The 19,295-nt window shown below is 39.8% G+C and overlaps 1 protein-coding gene and 1 long non-coding RNA gene across 2 annotated transcripts; both read right to left on the bottom strand.

Moving 5' to 3' along the window:
* Nucleotides 1-11,975: 11,975 nt before the first annotated feature.
* On the bottom strand, nt 11,976-14,073 carry LOC113947724. The gene is made up of 2 exons (XR_003527842.1): nt 13,131-14,073; nt 11,976-12,308 (listed from the first exon to the last, which is right to left on the bottom strand). It is a non-coding gene; the product is annotated as an uncharacterized LOC113947724 (long non-coding RNA).
* A 2,198-nt stretch (nt 14,074-16,271) lies between these two features.
* Nucleotides 16,272-19,181, bottom strand: CUNH15orf40 (chromosome unknown C15orf40 homolog). The gene is made up of 4 exons (XM_027644363.1): nt 19,095-19,181; nt 18,900-19,020; nt 17,914-18,041; nt 16,272-17,108 (listed from the first exon to the last, which is right to left on the bottom strand). The coding sequence occupies exons 1-4, from the start codon at nt 19,164-19,166 to the stop codon at nt 17,016-17,018; spliced, it is 414 nt and encodes a 137-aa protein (XP_027500164.1). The 5' UTR covers nt 19,167-19,181; the 3' UTR covers nt 16,272-17,015.
* Nucleotides 19,182-19,295: the final 114 nt, after the last annotated feature.

Below are 19,295 nucleotides of genomic sequence, written 5' to 3'. Positions count from 1 at the left end.
AGAAGGAACACATTCTGTTTCATCTGTTGCCTTTCCTCAAGCCCAACAACTATTTTATATTATTTTTATTATTTTTCAGCTAGTGAATGAAGAGTCCTAGAATGGTTTGTGTTGGAAGGGACCTTAAAGATCAACTAGTTCCAGCCCTCTGCCATGGGCAGGGACACCTTCCACTAGACCAGGTTGCTCAAAGCCCCATCCAACCTGGCCTTGGACACTTCCAGGGATGGGGAACCCACAACTTCTCTGAGCAACCTGTGCCAGTGTCTGACCACCCTCACAGTAAAGAATTTCTTCCTAATATTGTCTAAAGCTGCCCTCTTTCAGTGTGAAGCCATTACTCCTTGTCCTGTCACTACATGTCATTGTTAAAGTCCCTCTCCAGCTCTCCTGTAGCCCCTTTAGGTACTGGAAGGTGCTATAAGGTCTCCCCAGCTTCTCGTCCTGGTTGAACATCCCCAGCTCAGCCCATGTTCATGATGGCATGGTGAAGCACTCCCCCAGGGATGTGCACCTAAGCATTCCAAAAAATGGAAGGTGGTGTAGTATTCCAGAAAATGGCAAATCCTATCTACAGCGTTGTGGCTGAGCTGTAGAAGCAGATAGATCAGGCTGGTCTAGGTGGAAGTTATGAATTACAATCACACATTTTACAGTCTCAGCTGTCTTATTCTGAGTTTCTTGACTATGAGACTAGGAGAGAGACAGGCCAGTGCAGCTTCCCAGCTTGTGTTTCTACATTCTTGACTCCATCTGCCTTACCAGTAGAGCTCTCAATTCAACTTTAAGGGCTTGTATTATTTACAAAACTTTTCCTTGGAACAATTATGGTAAGAGTCTAATTTCAGGGGATGTAGGGAGGGGAAAAGAGTACATTGCTAAATAAAGGCATGTCTTGCACCAGACAGAAAGGTAAATAAAATTCAAGATATATTACCTCAGTTTCCACTTCAATGAATTAGTTTTTATGATAAAGTCCAAGCTAAATAAAACCAGTTAAGTGTTGCCTGCAGTTATGGTTTGTGCATCACAGTGTGTTACAGATGACAAAACTGAAGCTGAGTAACTTTAACGTTTGCAATTTCGAACACTACAGAAATTGTTTGCTTTAACCATGCTGGAGATTGCAGGGTAAACATTAAATCTGGAATCTGACTTTAAGAGATCTCTTCCATCTGACATTTGCTCAGACATCATTATTATCATGAATAAAACAAAGACAAGGGTTATGTACTAAAAAATGACTGCCAAGAGTGTTAACATAAAGTTATGAATAAGGCTTTGCAGCAGTTCTAAATCCATTCCTGAACACATATAGCAATTTTGCATGGATTGTTAATTGATACTGAAGACTAATCATGATAAATTACAGGTGCTGTGGCAAACAACTAAGAAAATTCAATAGCTTCCATACAATTTCTTAAGTAGCATTTGAAAAAATGCTACAGGCTTTCAAATCACAGCTAAGCCCCTAGATACTTGAAGGCAAAAGAAAGTGCACAGTAAAAAAAAAAATCTTAGTGTGATTTGTGAGATCCAGTTTTACAGGTTTTCAATGCTATTCAAACTTTATTTTATCCAGTCTCTGCAGCTGGGAATAGAAATGTGCAGATGTGCTTCGAAAGATTAGTTAGAACTGAACTACTTTCAAGAACTCTCTAGTAGAGATTTCAGACTGGGAAGACAAACGATTCTGATCCACAGGCACTCAACCTTATCATTACTGACTTTAAGTTCTACAGAGTCAAGAGACTCTCTAACATATAGAGCCACCTCTCCACCTCTCCTACCTTGCCTATCCCTTCTGAAGAGCTTGTAGCCATGCATGGCAGCACTCCATGTCATTACATGACAAATGTAATTTGTGATATAAATATAATCAACATTCAACTCCTAGAACAAGAAAGATATTTAATCTATGTTTAAATATACTTCAATATATTGCAGGAGTTATTTATTTGAATATACTTAAACTCATACAATTTGCTAATAAATATTCTGCTTTTGCTTCTTATACTGAGCTGCAAGGAAAAAGCTTTTTGTATTAAATTAAATGGAAGATTTTACCTGCCACCAGCCCTATTCCTTAGGGAAAACAAAAATCTCTGAATTACGCAACTCTGGGGAATTTTGCTGGCTGGCCCAATTGTGCAGTCATATCTTCTCTAACTCTGAAAAACAAAAGGGTAGGTAGCAACATGAAGCATGAAGGAAGGGAAAACAGGACTGCTCCCTACAGCAGCTACTGACTGCCTTGGGAGCAATTTAACAAAACTGCATCTCCTTTCATTTGCCAATCAGGAGAAATTACTGTAATCTGTCCCCTTGTCCCTGTATGTTAGAAGAGAGCTGCATAACCCTGCTTGAATTATGCACAGTGCTGATACTCTAATGCCCAGGAGCTAAGCAAGATTATAGGGCAGATCAGGTTTCCCTGAAAGCACCTAGGAAAAATGCAGCCTGATTCGAGACACACGGAGGCAAATCAGGAGATCAAAACTGAATCCAGCAGCTCCAGCACTGCCAGGAGAGCTGATGGCAACCGTACTGTGGTGGTGCACAATGATTTTGCCTCTCAAGAGGCTTATTTTTTTATTAGGCCCTGCAGGCTGGAATGTATTTTTGTGTTTATCATGGCCTATATTTTTCTTCAGAAAGCCTGGACTGCACTTAGTGGTTGTCAGTCCTCATTTGCTCGTGTGAAACAGCAATGCCAAAGTTACTTCTACAGAGCTCACCCCTGACTTTCCAAGTGCTGTGCCCTGTTAAAATGCAAATCTATTACAAAAGATGGTGGAAGTTGCTAATAACTATGTTTTACTCCAACTCTAATAAAACATACAACAGGGTAAATCATATCAATGCTTACCTTCTGTGTTATTTGTGACTAGCACAAAAACAAATTACTGTTGTCTTTATCCTAACACAGAGACCTTTTTTTTTTTTTCAAATCATATTTCAATAGCTGGATGACTCCACCAGTATGGTCTGCCTTCTATTGTCTTTTTTTTTTTCTTGCATATTGTATAATTCAAACTTTGCTTCATTAATAAAAGATGTCTCAATAACAAGGATCAAAGCTGCTCCTGTTCATTGTTTGAAGAAAAAAAACCTTATCTATTCAAGAGATGAGTTCAAGTCAGGAAAATAATGCAGTTATTTGTTATACAACTACAAAAATAATGAAGGCTCAACCTCATCCATGAAAAAAATATTCTTCAAGGTTTTAAGCAAAATCTTCAAACTGAGACATGTTACATGTTAAAAAAATGATTAAGAGACTAAGCTTTTTCAATGCTCTTGTTCCACGTGAGGAAAGATAATTTGGTATTTATATATCCACATAAATGACTTAAGATTATAATCAGTACTGTCGAGATAAAGGTTAAAAGCCCAAGCACACTGTAAGATGTTTCATACAGCTTTTGGCCAGGTTTAGCATGATCAGAAAGTGGATGCTTTTTGTCCAAAGTCATGTCTGAAGTTTATTTCTGAACAAATGCTTGAAATGATACATTTTTCTATTGAAAATGTGCTCAAGAAAAATAAACAGTAATAACTGCCAAAACCAACCAGCCCCAAATAATTACATATTCTTTTTACACAACAAGAAAATTATTTTTTCCATAGCAAAGGCCTGGTTTTCAGTCATCATGTCCTCTTGATTTAAAAGTCCCACTGAGATCTAAGCTATGTTTAAGAATACTGCTTCAGTGGTTTTAATGGTATGAGCATTTAAATACAGCATAGCAAACCTCTGGAGCTTAGATCAGTTTAGTGCAAGAGCTCTGTGGGGACACACATTCTTCTCAGGTCAAGCTCATATTACTCAGTTCCAAGCCACACACTTGGAACACCCACTCTGAAGGGAGCTGATGGAGCATCAAGCCTGGGGTACCCATCTGCTCCTCTAAACCCCAGCTACAACTAAACTCCTGTAAGAATGTAAAGGAGCTTTACCTTAAATTGCCAACATAGGCAAATCCTATTTTTCCATCCCTGCAGCTCAGAGGATGCTTCCATCAGAAGAATCAATTTTATTTTTCTTACGTTCTAAGAGAAGATGGGAGTGGAAGGGTACATTGTACAGCCCTGGCAGTGAAGGGAAGGAGCATGGCTGAGCTAAAGGAGTGTTTCATGGCTACTTCCTCATGTATTCTGCAGAGGAGAGTAAGTGGTAAGATTTGACTGTTGGTCATCAATTGACTTTATGGCCACAGCACAGCCTGGGGGGAGGGAAACAAAACAAAAACGAAAAAATAAAAATAAAAAAGACAAATTCCTTCCTCCACAGACTCCAGGGACCTCCCATCACAGAACAAGCCTGCAGAATACAGAATCTGGAAGCAGTTAAGCAGCTGGCTCATTACACCGGCAGAGTTTAAGTCCTTAAGTAAGGTGGACAGATGCAAGGGACAATAAACAAATCACTATTTATCACATATCCTGCAGTCTGGGTAAATCCAATTGAAGAACCTCTTTAGACCTCACCAGCAGGATTTTAGGTTTTAGAGACAAAATGGATTTAGTGCAAGGTAATAAAAGGTCAGCCTAATCTTACTTCACACCTGCATTAGACATATTCTTACTACTGACCTAAAAAAATTTTTTTAATCTGATACTGCTTTTACTCTCTCCTTCCTATCCAGGCAACAGGCTGCTTATGTCAGATATATCTGTTTTACTAGTTCATCATATTCTTGAGCACTTCTGAAGACAAGACCTTTTAAAGCTACTTTAAAATTCTAAAAAGACAATTTTGCCACGGTTCCAGTCATGCTTTCTGAACTAAAAAGAAAGCGAAAAGGATGTTTTCAAAAATAGAACCAGACATGTGTGTTACATGCTCAGCTACAAATCACATTTAATGCTTTTGTGTCTCAGTTTCCATCTGTAAAACTGTGGTTGTCTGCCCTGTTTTCCTCCTCTGTGCTCTGCATTTTGGCTACAAAACCTGCCAGGCAGGGGCTAAAAGCATAGGTATGGTTTATAAATCTCAGCTGGGGTCTGACGTCCCAGCACAATGCATTAGAAACATTCTGGTGAGCAAATTAAATTGTTTGTTGATTTTTACATATTTTTTTTACTAAACCCAAAGATACTATGAAGGCAGTGACTTGATTTAAACACTGTCTTTACATCACTCCATAGTTATATATAGCATATATGTATGGGATTCTGTGGCCTAGGAAGCTCTCAAAGCAAGACCTACACTAAAAAATAAGTGATTCTAATGCTACGGGTGTAGTAGAAAAGACCTTAAAAAATTTAAGTGGCATAAAGACAGCCTCATCATAGCTAAGAGGTATGTGTAATCCAATTTGATAGTTAACACTGAATTTTATAGAGGTGAATTAAAAATGAGAGGGCAATCTATGCAGACTGGATTCCACATCAATAAAACTTGTGACAGTTACTGTATTGAATGTGCTATTCATGTATATTTAATTGATTTTATAAACGTTCTCGCACACACCATACAATCACTGCAAGGGTGAGCAAAATTCCAGTCTTGTAAGTATTACAGTGCTTGCTTTTTTAATACAAGAAAGAAGTTGATGCAAAAATGTTAATGCAAACAACTAGAATTACATAGTTAAACATCTGAGTTTCAAAAAACATAAAAGGTAAAGTTGTTCTTTGCATCTACAGCAAAAGAAAAGAAAATACAGTGCTGAGGGGAGGAGTGGATGGGTCAGCTGTCATGGAAGAGGAGATGCAGGAAAAGGGAAGAGAAGAGTGATAGAGCAGCCATTGCAACAAATATGCCTTACTGGGAATAAAAAATCTTGTTCTAGAGGAGTCTACTGAAAGTTCAGTGTCCTTAGTAGCTGAGAGGATGAAATCATCTGAATGAAGATAAAATACAGATCTATTTAAAAGCCATTTGTAATTGATGAGAACTGGAAGACAAAGATGGCATCACAGACCGTTGGCAAGAGAATTCCTCCATATGGCATCTATTTCTCACTAATGCTCTGGGGGAGGATCCTAGACATCCCAGCAGGTCCCGTTGTGACTTTGGATTCAAAGCTGTCCACATACTCAGCTGTTCTCTGGCTCAACTCCACTTTTGCTGCACATACATATGGCACACAGCAGTGCTACAGGACATGGGCTGGTCAATGGCTTCTGATTGTTACTTTCTGTCTCTTTAGATCACCTCCCATACAATGGTTTAAAAGGTGGAAACATGTCTGTAATCAAGACATGGCTCAGAAAACCTTCTCAGGCTCTTCACATTTTCTGCTACTAGTATAGGAACTTTAAGGATTGCTACAAAACACTAAGAATTGTAACACACAGAAAAAGGAAAGGTAATCTTAACAAGTGAAGGTCAACTAATTTTTGGTTATTCCCAAAGTGAGCATCAAGACAACCAAAATGTCAATCCTGAGGTAAAACCACATCAAATACCTGCATCTTGCTCAAAAATTGAGCATGGCTTTAAAAGGGTATCTTATCTAAATGGAAAATTCTTTACTCCCTGTCCATCACCGTCCTCTTTCACTCTACCTGTTGGGATGCCTCCATACACACAACATTCGTAGTTGGGCTTGTGGTCATTTGCCCAGTCCAATTTTAGGTGAATTGAAGGACAGATTTTCCACACTTCCCTCTGAAAGCTATTCTCTGAACCTCTAGAGCTCATTGCCAATTCCTTCTTTCTTAACGGGAAGCTCTTCTTCTTCTACACTGTTTAGCATCAGCTATGGATTGGTTATTTTGGGACAGCTTTATTGTGGAACAGCATGTGGCAGTGACCTTATAGTATTTTTGTCTGCACCACTTGGAATAAAAGCAGCCTATTCAGAGATCCCAGCTGAGCTCAGGAGAGTCCAGGATCCTTACAGCATCTACCAAAATCTCCACTGAACACTCCTACTGTCATTTGCAGGAGGCAAGTGGAGTTTAATACGGCAGTCTCAGGGAACTACACAAGAATGTCTCAGCTTCAACAGCTGAGAGGAGCTTATTAGAAAAAAGAAAATTACTGTAGGCATTAAAAATCATTGACACCTCACTAGGCATTGTCTGGGTTAACACAGATGGGGTAGAGAACACTACAGACTTGAAAACCAGGAAAACAAAGCATAGAATTTAGTTGAATTCCTATGGAATAAGCTGCTAAATAAAACACATTTTTTTCTGTGAGCACAACAGATGTAAATATATAGGAGCAGTCAGTCCACTGCACGTGTTGAGAATCTAAACAAATGTTACAATGCATGAAGGATTTCGTGCATGTAACATCTGCATCACAACCGGGGTGGGGAAGGGCCACGCTGGGTCTGCTGCTGCCAAGGCTGGCAGTGCCCTGTGTGTCCCCGTGACATTGCTGGCCTGCAGGCAAAGCTGGAGAGTGCACAATTTGGGAACAGGGCTGATTATCTGCCAGCAGCTGATAAACTGCAGCTTCCCATGCAGTAACAGCAAGGCCTTCTGTTTTAGGTAGCAAAACGCTATAGAGGAATCACTGATCTGTAGTTATGATTTTATTTAATTCAGACAATTGTTTACTTTGTGTCCACATCTTACTCCATTTCCAAGTCAAATTAGCACATCACTTCAGGTTAAGATAAGCAATACATCCTGAATACTGATACAGGCCAGAATGTGATTATAGTAAACTCAGTTTATAAATCTTCTTCATTGGCTCTTTGTCAGGAAATTTCACTATATACAAAAGGAAACAAAGGAATAAACCAAAGACAGTATACTTAAGGAACAATTAAAATGGGTATTTTAATTCACATTTGTAGCCTTCTAAGAGCTTTCAAATTTATATGGCTTTAAATGATAATTTTGACAAAAACATTTTTTCCTCTGTGAAAGGTATTAGCAGGAAATTGAGAAGCTGAAGGAAAATGAAATTGCATTTTTCACACTTGTGATGAGCCTATTCTAACAGCAGTGGGAGAGGTATTTATCATGCATAGCCTATCCTCCTCTTCGGATGCTGTCTTCCAATTTGGACTGGAAGCACTGTGTGTTAGAGGATCATTAACCAGGGTCATGTATATCATCTCTCCCTCACAAATGAACACTGTAAACACTGCAACAGCCAGATACACTGTATAATCAGGGCCCAATATAGACTTTGTGGCTCGCATAAGACAAAGTAGACAGACTAAACTACACAAATGAAAACTATTTTTACCTAAGACATACCCATCCCAAAGCAAGGGCAATGCAAGGGGTCTCACAGCTGCTGCAAGTCTCCTTGGAGCTGGTCTATCTCATGTACAAAACAGAACCTACAAAGACACCTCTGGCCCTGGGGAACCCTGCCACCAAGTCTTAGCACAACCAATACTATTACCTGGCTTCCAGATGGACAGTGTTCTTATCCCTTGGATTACACAAAGTTTCAAGCACATGACAGGAGCTTTACCCTGTGAACACATATGAAAGAAGACGGGAGGTAAATACCACCTTACACAAACCATGATGTAGGGACTGAGTATTGTTTCATGGAACAAAGGTCTGGGCCATGGAGCTGTATCACAACCTGCTTTCACATCTGCACACCACAAAAAAGTTTGAAATAGTGTCATAACACTGGCTGCATGGATTTATAAAGCAATCAGATCCCATGGTGAGAGGTATACAGGTATATGGAAGCATTGCTTTCTTCACAGTTATATTCCTGTCTCTGGGCACTAAATGCAGTATCTCTGACTACTAAATGCACTACTAAAATTACAGGAAACTAATTTTTGAAACTGAATTAGTTTCTAGTTAGTTTCTCCCACATAAACCTGTCCTTCAAATGGTGCTCTTGACCCCTGGCATTTTGGAAAACACTTTAGGTTCCTCTTTTTGCCATAGAAGAGGAGAATGCAATGCCTGCAGTAGTGAAGAAAAGGGAGCAAGATTTTTGCCTCCTTCCAGGAGTCTCATGATCTACTTTAAAATCTTTTTCCATTACTATTTAATGGTATTATAATTACTGCTAGTCTCTAGTGTTCAGAATAATTACAAAACAAATACAACCTTGATTATGCTCTTATTATTATTTGTATTACAGTGACAACAAGAGACTTTGAGCTTTACCAGAGGAACAGAGGAATGTGCATCTCCAAGAAACTACGTCTAATCTAGAATGAGAATTTGTAGGTTATTACAAACAGAAAAAAAATGGGGGAAAGGGATAAAACAAAGAGGTTGCTATACCTAGTTTATATGCTCTTATTTGCTTACTTTAAAAGTCTAACATTTTTGTTTCAAAAAGGTTCTGTCCTTCAGAAAACTGGACACATATAGATATAAGATAAGAATTATAAGATAACCAGCAGTCCCATTCTCTATACTTGGCTCAAACCTTATTATTTAGGACAAGTTCTTCTCTAAAATCCTTAAATGCAGCCATCTCCCTGCTGCCACTCCAACATTCACAACAGTCTTGATAGCTTATTCTTTTGTGCCAACCCTCTCTCCAGTCACACTTTTTTGTTCCAAATAAGAAGTCACAGATTTATTTATCCTCTAAAACTGTGGGCTGTATTTATCCTCTAAAACTGAACAGGCATGTAGCAGTAGACCAAAGGTTCCTTTGTGAAGAAAGCATATAATTTGGAAGACAGATAGATGGTTGTCTCTTCTGCTCAATGCTGTTCACAGACAGCAAAGCAAAGGAAAATAAGTGTTTGATTTACTCTCTCACATACTACACTATCCAGTGAGGCAGTTAATCAGAAGATCTAATTTAAAGCATTTGCAAGTGATTTCATTTAAACCATGAGGTGTCATCCTCTTTTGGTATTTGTACTTTTGCAGCAGTGAAAATTCATAGAGCAGAGGGGCTAGGTCTGAAACTCACAGACGAAAGGTGCCAATTATGGGTATGAATTTCTCCAAGTTCAAATTTGTCTTTAATTAGAGTCTTAACGCTTTTTTTTCTGACACAGAAATAGAAGAACATGTCTCATATTTTGGCACAATTTTTAATACAGTCCACAGTTCTCTTCCCCTTCAGAGCCAACTCACCGTATCCACCAACCTGAATGAGCATTTCTGGCAGCAGCTCCTCCTGCTGCCAAAGGCTGGAGGTTGGGCTCCCAGGGCTGCCAATTCAGCAGAATGGAAACCTGTGGGAGATCTCACAATACTTTGGACAAAGCTCTGCAGATAAGACAAGATCCTGGGAGCTGCAGTTGGCTGACTGGTGTCAAAGAGATGTGCCAGCCTCTCACAGCAATTACAAAGTGTTAGTCCTGCCCTGCTGTGAGGGGTAATAGTTCAGTCACCAAAATGAAAAAATACTGGCAAGATGAGGCTGCCTTTGTAGAATCAATTTACTTAAATGAGATGGGAAGGTAGAATAGATGAAATATTTACAAGCGGCTCACCAACCATTCCATCTGAATTTGTATTTTAACCCAACACCAACCACATCAATTGATGCTCTTTCCATATTATGCATTTATGACCCTCACATGAACCTATAATTTCAGAAGATTAATCTTTCCTTCCAGAAAATTTCAGATTGGCATTTAAGAGCTCAGGAGTCACACCAAGAGGGCCACAGGTAATATAATTTTCCTACCTAGATTCACAGATTGCAAGTAAAAAATAACTGTGAAAGTTATATTGCAAATTATTAGATTTACAGTCTGTGAAAACCTAACAGTTTTTTCCCCATTCTGACTTGAGTGCTAAACAGCAGAGCAGGTGCCATAAAACATCTCGAGTCTATCACACCCTCTATTCTGTGCTTCGTCCTTCCCAGCAGAGCTTAGAAGGACATTCAAGAAATACTTCCAAGAAGTCAAGCAAATCTGCTCCTAGTCCAATAAATTAACCTTTGATTAACAAAATTGTTCTCTTTTTCTCCTCTCCCGCTCCCCATGTTTTATTTTCTTTATTTTTGGATTTGAGTAGTTCCCTATTATGCAAAACCAGGAATCAAACAAACAAGGTCTGTTTCTTCTGAGAGTTTAATCAAGGTACCTCACACTGGATAACCATAGGGTAAAGCCTAAAACCCAGCCTGAAAATAGCTAAGGCCTGAAAAAAAATTAACAGGAATTGTTTATTTAAGTTTATAAGTCCTAGTGTGTAAAACCTGGAGCACTTCACTAAATTCCTCTCCAGGTAAAAAGACCAAAAGACTGAAGGGAGCAGAAATTATAAACAGCTCAGAAACCAAAGGTTTTCTATAGAAAAGGTTGTTAAACACCATTTTTCATAAAACGTGCTCTAGTGGAACTTTTCTACACAGCCTTGTGACATGAAGAGTGGCACAGAAAATCTTCTGTTTCTTGTAGAGGCCTCCCTTACAGCAAAATCAAGAGGAAAAAAAAGTACATTCAGATTTGCAATGGCAACCTCACTAAACTAGCAGAAAGGCTTGTGGCAAGCTCTGGTATTACACATTCTTTTTGTCTTTAAGTGTGTAGTATGTGTACCAACACTTCTGACAGACTGTCATTACTTATTTTTGCATATTTAGGATTCATATATTTTTCAGACTACTGAAAGTTGTCCTTAATTAGATCTTACACCTTCTCTGCTTTTACATATACTGGTATTTGGCTTCTGAAAGACAGGCCTTGCCTTGCATCCACAATTTAACAACAGATACAGTCAAATTAGTGTTTTCAGATGTTCTCTTTTCACATGTATCTTTTGTCAGAATTATTGCCTGGCATGGTATTAAATAAAGAAAAATTTTTTTTCTAGCTGATATGTGACATCAATCACAGCAAACAGAAGTCACACACTTTGAAAACATCATTATAAGCTGATCATCTTTTAAAAATATTTAACAAAAAGCTCCTGGGTCTGCTTTAGCAGCTGAATTTGAACTCAGCAAGAAAGGGACTGAGCAGAATCAGACATTCTCATTAAGTGAAATTAGCCAAGTGCAATTTGGCTGGCTGGTTCCCTCTATGTATTAGCATTTCTATTCAGCCAGTGATGAGCTTAATCGAGTTTTTCGAACAAAAAGAAAAAAATCTCCCCCAAACCCATAAACTATCAGGTTTATTAGCAACAGTTTGCACTTCCATTGTAAAAAGGCAGTTAAGAAACTGAAGAAAATTGTCTGTTCAGAAGTGTATCCCAGTAGCTAACAGCAATCTTTCCTCATAGCAGGAACATGACCTCACACATGTGCTGCCTGATTGCTATCAGATTTACTGAAGACAAAAGGAGATGTTCCATTAAAGGGCACATGCCAGGAGGCTACACAGAGCTGCTACAGGGCCTCAGGAAGGGACAGGTTTGCCCTCTGATTGCTGAGATTGTATCACAAGGTCTTTGCCCTCCTTGCACAATGAATGCATCTCAAAGAGCTGTCAGGCCTGAAACACAGAAAAAGAAATGCAGTGGCATCTAAGGAGATAAGAGTCAGCACCAATGCTGATGTGACAAATAAAGAGTAGAAACAACCCCAGGGAGCCTGATCCTGCTGGAGGGCACTTTTCTGAAACAACAGCAGCAGAACTGAACGTGAGAGGCAGCAAGAGAGCACAGGAACCCAGGACCCAAATGTGGCAGGAAGGTGTGTGCTGGTATCACTATAAAATGTAACCCCACAGACCTGAACATCAGAAGAGAAGCAAAAAACTTTGTAGATTTTTTAAGACAAGCTATGGAAAGTAGCACTGGTAAAAAACCAAAAATGGTTCCATAGAAATAGCTTGTTTTATAAAATTCAACATAGCAATGCCCCTGTCAGACAGCTGGGCACCACGTATGTTCTCAAATGCATTGGGAGCTCTGAAATTTGTTATAAGTTATGCCTCAATGCATCCCAGTTTGCAAAGCACTGCAGCAACAAAACCTGGCCAAAGGAACAGCATGCTGCAGCCCCTCCCATGTGCACTGCACACCTAAGGCGTGTTAGAAAAAAGGCAACTTACTGACAATCACGGCAGAATTACAGTTTGTAACTCCAGTTATTCTCTTAAGGGAGACAACTGCTTTATCTGAGCAGCATGACATGAGGCTTTGACCCTCTGTTCTTCTTTTTTTCCTTGGGTTTATGGTTAACTGCTCTCTTTACAGTACGTTTCTGTACTGACCAACTGCCAAATTGATACTCAATATATTTTCCTTTCCATCTGCCATGCTTCAGATTTGAAAACTCAAAATGTTATTTAAGCAACATTTTGAAAACTTACCCTCAGGCTGTAGTAAGATGGTATGGTGGACTACTTCATCACTCCAACTTCCCCAGCTCTTGAAACAATCCAGGACCAAATAAATGCTGTATTTATAAATGAAAGTAAAGTCTTCTGGCTCAGTAACAATTACTTGAAAAGCTTATAAAGTACCAGGAAGAAATTAATTCCCAGTACCTCAGAGAAGTATCACACTCCTCCTTTCAGGTAAGTATTTAATTTCTTCAGCAGCTGTTTGACTGTTTATTGTGCCTCAGTTATATTAACAGCACCTTGCCCCAAGTGCAGCCCGTTCCTAGAGAATAATAACCAGGACAGGTTTTACATGTGGGTAAAGCACTGTGTTGCCCAAAGGAGACAGGGGAGCTTATTTTTATAATAGTCAATATGGCAATGAATCATCCTCCCTAGATAAAGACTAAAAACATTAAGAGGAGAATACAGTAGGTTGAAGCAAAAAAAAAAAAAAATTAAACTCAGCTGATTCAAGTTTTACACATGCAAATAAACACAGTGAGACAGGAAACAGTGAGATGTGAAGTACTGAGCAGGAACATCAGGTGTATTTATCTTCCTGGAAGCTGAAAGAAGGAAGATATTACAACTGTGCTTTCTGCTAAATTGCTGCTGCCAGTTATTGACAAAGTTGTCAATTATCCAGGATTATTTAGACAGATGATACCTGAAGAAATGGGGATTTAGAAACACTTGGGACTAAAAGGAGGGATAGGAACGCGCTGCAGATGATAAATAGAGTGGATTGTATGTAACAGAGCAAAGAGGCCAGCTTCAGAGGGTATAATTAACTATCCTTAATTAGCATATTATAGTACTGCAGTAAAGCCATATACTTTCAAAGCTGGATTTTAGAAAATAAATGTAACTGAGTGGATGAAAGACTAAGAACCTTCTGCCGTAAGACTGGCATGGAATTTACTCAGATAACTTCTATTTTGCTAATGTTAAACAACTTAATTATATTTTTAAAAATCCACTGACTGCCTAGGTCTGCAAGCAGCAAGATATTAAATCACCATTAGATAGATTTTACTGAAATTGGTCAGACCATGCATTAGGGAAAGAGGACAGTGCTTGAGTCAATAGTAGAATTTCAAGTAGTTGAGTAATCATGCAGCTTAATGCACATGGATAAAGCAGGGACCAAGAAGTAAAAGGAGGGTAGCAACTGGCACCACAGTGTTTTAAAATTGGTCTAGGAATAAGAGTTTATTTTAAGACAGGGTTTGAAAAGTGTTTTGAAATTCTTGGACAAAGCTTCTTACAATATCACAAAGCTCTGCTCTCTTAAAAACATACTCTGCTGGAGTAAGGGATATGTGCTACCACAATTTTCTCAACAGAATGAAAGACATTTCACTGTGTTCATGAAGAGACAGTTGACAAGTTAGGATTTCAAGGCAAGATTTGAAGGAGGCATAAATCACAGATTTGGCTTTGACCTGTTCACACAAGTTTCTTAACTCTTCTCTACCTCACTGTCGATATACCATGGACCAGCAGTTCTGCCTCCCAGGCATTTCAACAGGATACATATATCCACAGTTAAGATACTAGGGATGTAAGTGGAAGACTGCATGAAACACATTGATAGAAGAGGCTCTCAGATGTTATATATGGTAACACCCCAGTGTTATTTATACTACCCTTCTAAAATACTTTTGGTTACTCTTATTTAAAAAAATTCTCTGTTCCCAGCACTTAAAGGCTTTATTTGTCACACTACTACTTTTCAAGCTTTCACTGATTAGGAAACAGACACAGAATTCCAGCTGAAGGTGCTTAGGAAAGGTGAAGCCTCCAAAGCAAAAGTTAGCAAAGGCTAGGCAGAATGTGTTGGCAATATAGAGAGGGAACTGAAAGATTAAATTGGCTACTGTAGATAATCATAATTGAAGACTAAGGTACTTCAGAGACTGCACCTGCCCATTCACCTCCTCCCTCAGTCTGTGTCTAAAGCCACGGGCAAGTGTAATACATTATTTCAGTAGAGTATATAATACAAGTAATGTAACACATGGTATTAACTTCCAAAGAAATCTGTATAATGGCTGTTGTAGCATCTAACTCCAAATATAATAAACACAGAATTCCTCAGTCTTTTTATTGCTGTTTTTTAAGTGTAGGAAATTAGAAAAAAAAAACAGCAACAAACCAGGAACACTTCGTTTTGGTTTGCTTTGCCTTAATTTTTCTGCAAGACACGGTTCCCCTCTGCTGGACAAGAGCAGGTGTAACAGCAAAGAGCTGTGAAACAAAACTGATGGAACAGCAAAATGAGATCAGCAGATGGAAAAGGTGAGTAAGGAAAGACGACTGAGGCAACATATGGCTGCCCAAATGCCTGAGAAAATAAGGAGCCCAGGTGCAAAACATTAAGCAAACAACATTCAGAATTTAGACTCAGTTCTCCAAACAAGAAAGTAACATTTTTCATTACATCTCTAAAATAAGTCGCCTTGAAGGAGCTGTCATCTTGACAAACACCAGATCTCTAACTCCAAAAACAACTGTTGCCATATTTAGGATAACAGGAAGCAGAAAGAATTTCCTAAAGCAAAAGATTTTTGTCTGTGAAAAGCTAAATTATGAGCGATGAAGTCTGCACCGCGTGCAGCTGGTAAAGAAATTTAGTTGTAACTTGTGCATTGACAACATTGTTTTCCAGGAGAAACCTTAAGCAAACCTTAAAAATGGTTTGTATTTTTTACTTTAGGTATTACATTTATATATATTTTTTTAATATGGCCACCACAGGATAAAGACAGGACAATTTCAGACATCAGCAATGATGTAGATGAAAAAGAAAACTCCTACCAGAGACACGTGTGATATCACATACGTTTTTGGGAAATACCAGTTAAATCTTACTCTGACCTCTGAAGCATGATAAAGAGAGAAGTCCAGCCTTCTTCTCACTAGCTCTGAGACTGAAGTACAGTTGCTCATTTTGTTTCAGGCTTCTTGTTCCACTCTACAGATGACTCCACTCAGTCCTCTAGGGGTTGGAATACTACTTGCTTTTAAACCAAGGAAAGATTCTAAAAAAGCCACATTTAAGAGTAACAGAAGTGACTTCCAGGAAACAATTTTTTTTGTTAAAAATACAAACACAAAACAAAGTTTAATAATATTTTCCCTCCTTTTATTAAAAAGTCATTATACTTGACATACAATTGGCAAATATACATATATATATGATCGTATTTCTACTTTTAAGAGAACTAATTACAGACTACTGCAAAGTGACACCAGGTGTGCCACTACTGGGTTCTCCATTGGTTTTTCATACTGAAAACTTCTAGGTTTGTTTCAGTTGTTCAGGTGATTCTGCTTTTAGCTTGCCTCTGTGATCAACAACAGTGCATTGGTTTCAAATACATTTATTTTAGATGCCCGTAAGTGCCCACAGTGCAAAGCTGCACAGGGTACCTGCCATGAGATACCAAACAGGACATTCTTCTAAAGTCTTTACCATCCAGACTCATCCTTTTGTACCACTTTTCACATGGAAGCCTGTCACTCCAAGCCTTTCACTTTGTTAACCAAAGTTTGTTTCACTAAGAAACAAGTTTTCTAAACCACTTGTTTAGAGACCAGGAAAGAGGACAAATCTTACCAACAGGAAACTCTCCAGAGCAGAAGAAAGTCTGTAGTGACAGAAGTGGATCCTGAGCCTCAGTTTTTCCTAATCAAACCTACACAAACCCTTCAACTATACAGGAGCTGTATGTACAAAGGAGGAAGGGGGGAAGAAGTATTTTTCTGTAGTCATTACCCACACTCTCAACAGCACTAAATTATGTAAGAAAGAGTATCAGTCCATTTACCAAGATGCATTGTCCCATTTCCTCCTTTTGTTTTAGGTCAACTGGAAGCTTCTTTTTTCAGTTTTTCTAAAATCTCATCTGGTGTCATTGATACTGAAATCTTCACCACTTTGTCACGTGATTTACCACCCTGGTTTAGACAAACATACAAAAAAACATCTTTCAGAGAACCACCCTTGAAGGTAGGAAAAGGGTGATATCTATAAAATGTTGATAAACAAATTAAGCAGTTTGCCCATGATTCAAGAAAAAGACTCAAATCTTTGCATCTCTACCTTCTGGCAACACAGTGCTCAATTCATTGATCACATTGCCATTTACCACTATCCATTAAAATACTTCTACAACTGCAACATTAAACTACCAGATAAAAAATGGTGTTTTTTATTTTTATTGTGCCCTTATGCTCATAAATGATAAACGAAAATGGCTGGAAAGACTGACTTTAAGTACAATGAATTAATAAAAGAAATTATTTATTCAGTGCAATAAATAAAACAAAGTTTCCACTTGCCAAAGTCAAAACATGTAAATTCTAAACAGACAAACTTTTGTGGCCCAGCTGTAACCCAAGTGCTTATATATGCTCTTGCTGACAGTTAAATGTCAGAAAATTTTAACTCAAATAACTTTCACAGAAGCTATTTTTTAAAAAAGAGTGAAAAGTTGTTAATAAAATCCAAATTCTCTCTGAAGCAGAAATTTTGTGAACTGCATTTAACATGAAAACAAGAGAATCTTTGAAGAACACAGAAACAATTCTTCCTACACTAGTTTTGTTCTCAATGAGCCATGCCATTAAGTCAACTAAAAACCTTTATAAAGTGTCTTTCAGACTGAACTTGGAGAGCAGCTCCCTGTACCTAAATGTGTAAGTTTCAAAATCCTGAATTTCAACTGCAGTAGGAAAAACTGAAACGAAGAAAAGGAAATACCTTCTCTAAAACAACGTCACTCTTCTTCACTTCTAGCACCTTAGAGAGGTAGCGACACAGCTCTGCATTTGCCTCCCCTTCCGACGGGGGTGCAGCAATAGCTACACCTACTGCCTCAGCTGTCACATCTACAACAAATATTATAAGCATTTTAGGTGTGAGATATTCAAAACATCTTTTGTTTTCTAAAAATGAGCGTTTATGCCTTCCAACGCATTTTAATTCAAAACCAAATAAAAGTCTAGATTAGCAGGGAATGACATCTTCACACTTCATAAATTCCCTTAAACTGTTGGCCAGAACAATCAAAGATAAACTTCTGACACTAAAAGCAGTCAGTCCTTCAGACCGTACCGCAGTGCAGCCATGAGTACTAAGTTTTCTCTCAATGGGGGCACCGTTCTGAGCTCCTCTCAGTCGCCCATCCTGATGCAGGTGTTGTCCTGCTGGGCATCCCGTAACACAACAAAAAGCAGGTTACCCCACCAAAAAGCGCGTGTTAAATCAGTCTGCTCAGAGAGCCGTGTATCAGTAACTTCCCTGGGTTGCCACCCGGGCCTGGACACCGCTACAGCCCCGGCCAGTCACACACAGAGTGTATGAGAGCGGTTCCAATGTGCGCACGGGCAAGTCCCGGGCAGTAGAGGGAGAACGCGCTTTACTGGACCTTTATTAGAGCTTCCATAGTTCTAATAAACCCGCACAGACTCTCGCGACACTAAACCACAGATGCCAAACTGAAGGTCCGATCACCTGCGTTTGCTGTTACTCCTTTAATTAAAAATAAAAAACCAACCCAAACGAACCAGAATTCACCCCGTGCTCACCGCGCCACCCAGCGCTGCCCACGGGGTCCGCAAACGAGCTACCCCTGGAGCGCGGAACTTCCCGCCTCAGTTTCCTGGCGGGCTTTTGCGTGTTCCCCCCAAGCCCATCTCATGGGACGGCGGCAAACCCCAGACCCCCGGCGGGGGTTCCACACCCACCTGTGACGGCGCTGCAGCGGGCGCCGGGCTTGGCTCGCACCGCCACCCTCACGGAGCCGCCGCCCGCCGCCACCACCGGTCCCGCCGCGCCGCCCGCGGGGCCCTTGGCGGCTCCTTTGCCCTGAAACAGAGGAACAAGCGCGGTCACCACCCGCCCCTTCCCCTTCTCCTTCCCCTGCCCCTTCCCGCCCGCACCTTCCCGGGCATGGCCCCGCCGCTCCGCACCGGCGCCGCCAACACCCGGCGGAACCCGGCGAGGGCCGGCATAGCCCTTCCGGCAGCTCCGGCTGGGCCCGCCCCGCGGAGCCTGCGCGCTCCGGCACGGCCGCTCCGGGATCCGGGTAACCGGGACCCGTGTGATCCACAGGGACCCGTGTGATCCACAGGGACCCGTGT

The sequence above is a fragment of the Corapipo altera genome, unplaced genomic scaffold, assembly GCF_003945725.1.
Source record: "Corapipo altera isolate COAL_440 unplaced genomic scaffold, ASM394572v1 50, whole genome shotgun sequence".
NCBI lineage: Eukaryota > Metazoa > Chordata > Aves > Passeriformes > Pipridae > Corapipo > Corapipo altera.
The sequence above is the reverse complement of the archived record's forward strand: the minus strand, read 5'-3'. Positions and strand labels throughout refer to the sequence as shown.

What these genes read in the sequence shown, in the direction of transcription:
- CUNH15orf40 (XM_027644363.1), bottom strand. Translation starts at nt 19,166, where the DNA reads ATGCCGGCCCTCGCCGGGTTCCGCCGGGTGTTGGCGGCGCCGGTGCGG. An exon ending in CCGCTGCAGCGCCGTCACAG is followed by an intron (nt 18,042 to 18,899) that starts GTGGGTGTGGAA and finishes TATTTGTTGTAG; the next exon opens with ATGTGACAGCTGAGGCAGTA. An exon ending in GTGACGTTGTTTTAGAGAAG is followed by an intron (nt 17,109 to 17,913) that starts GTATTTCCTTTT and finishes TGTCTAAACCAG; the next exon opens with GGTGGTAAATCACGTGACAA.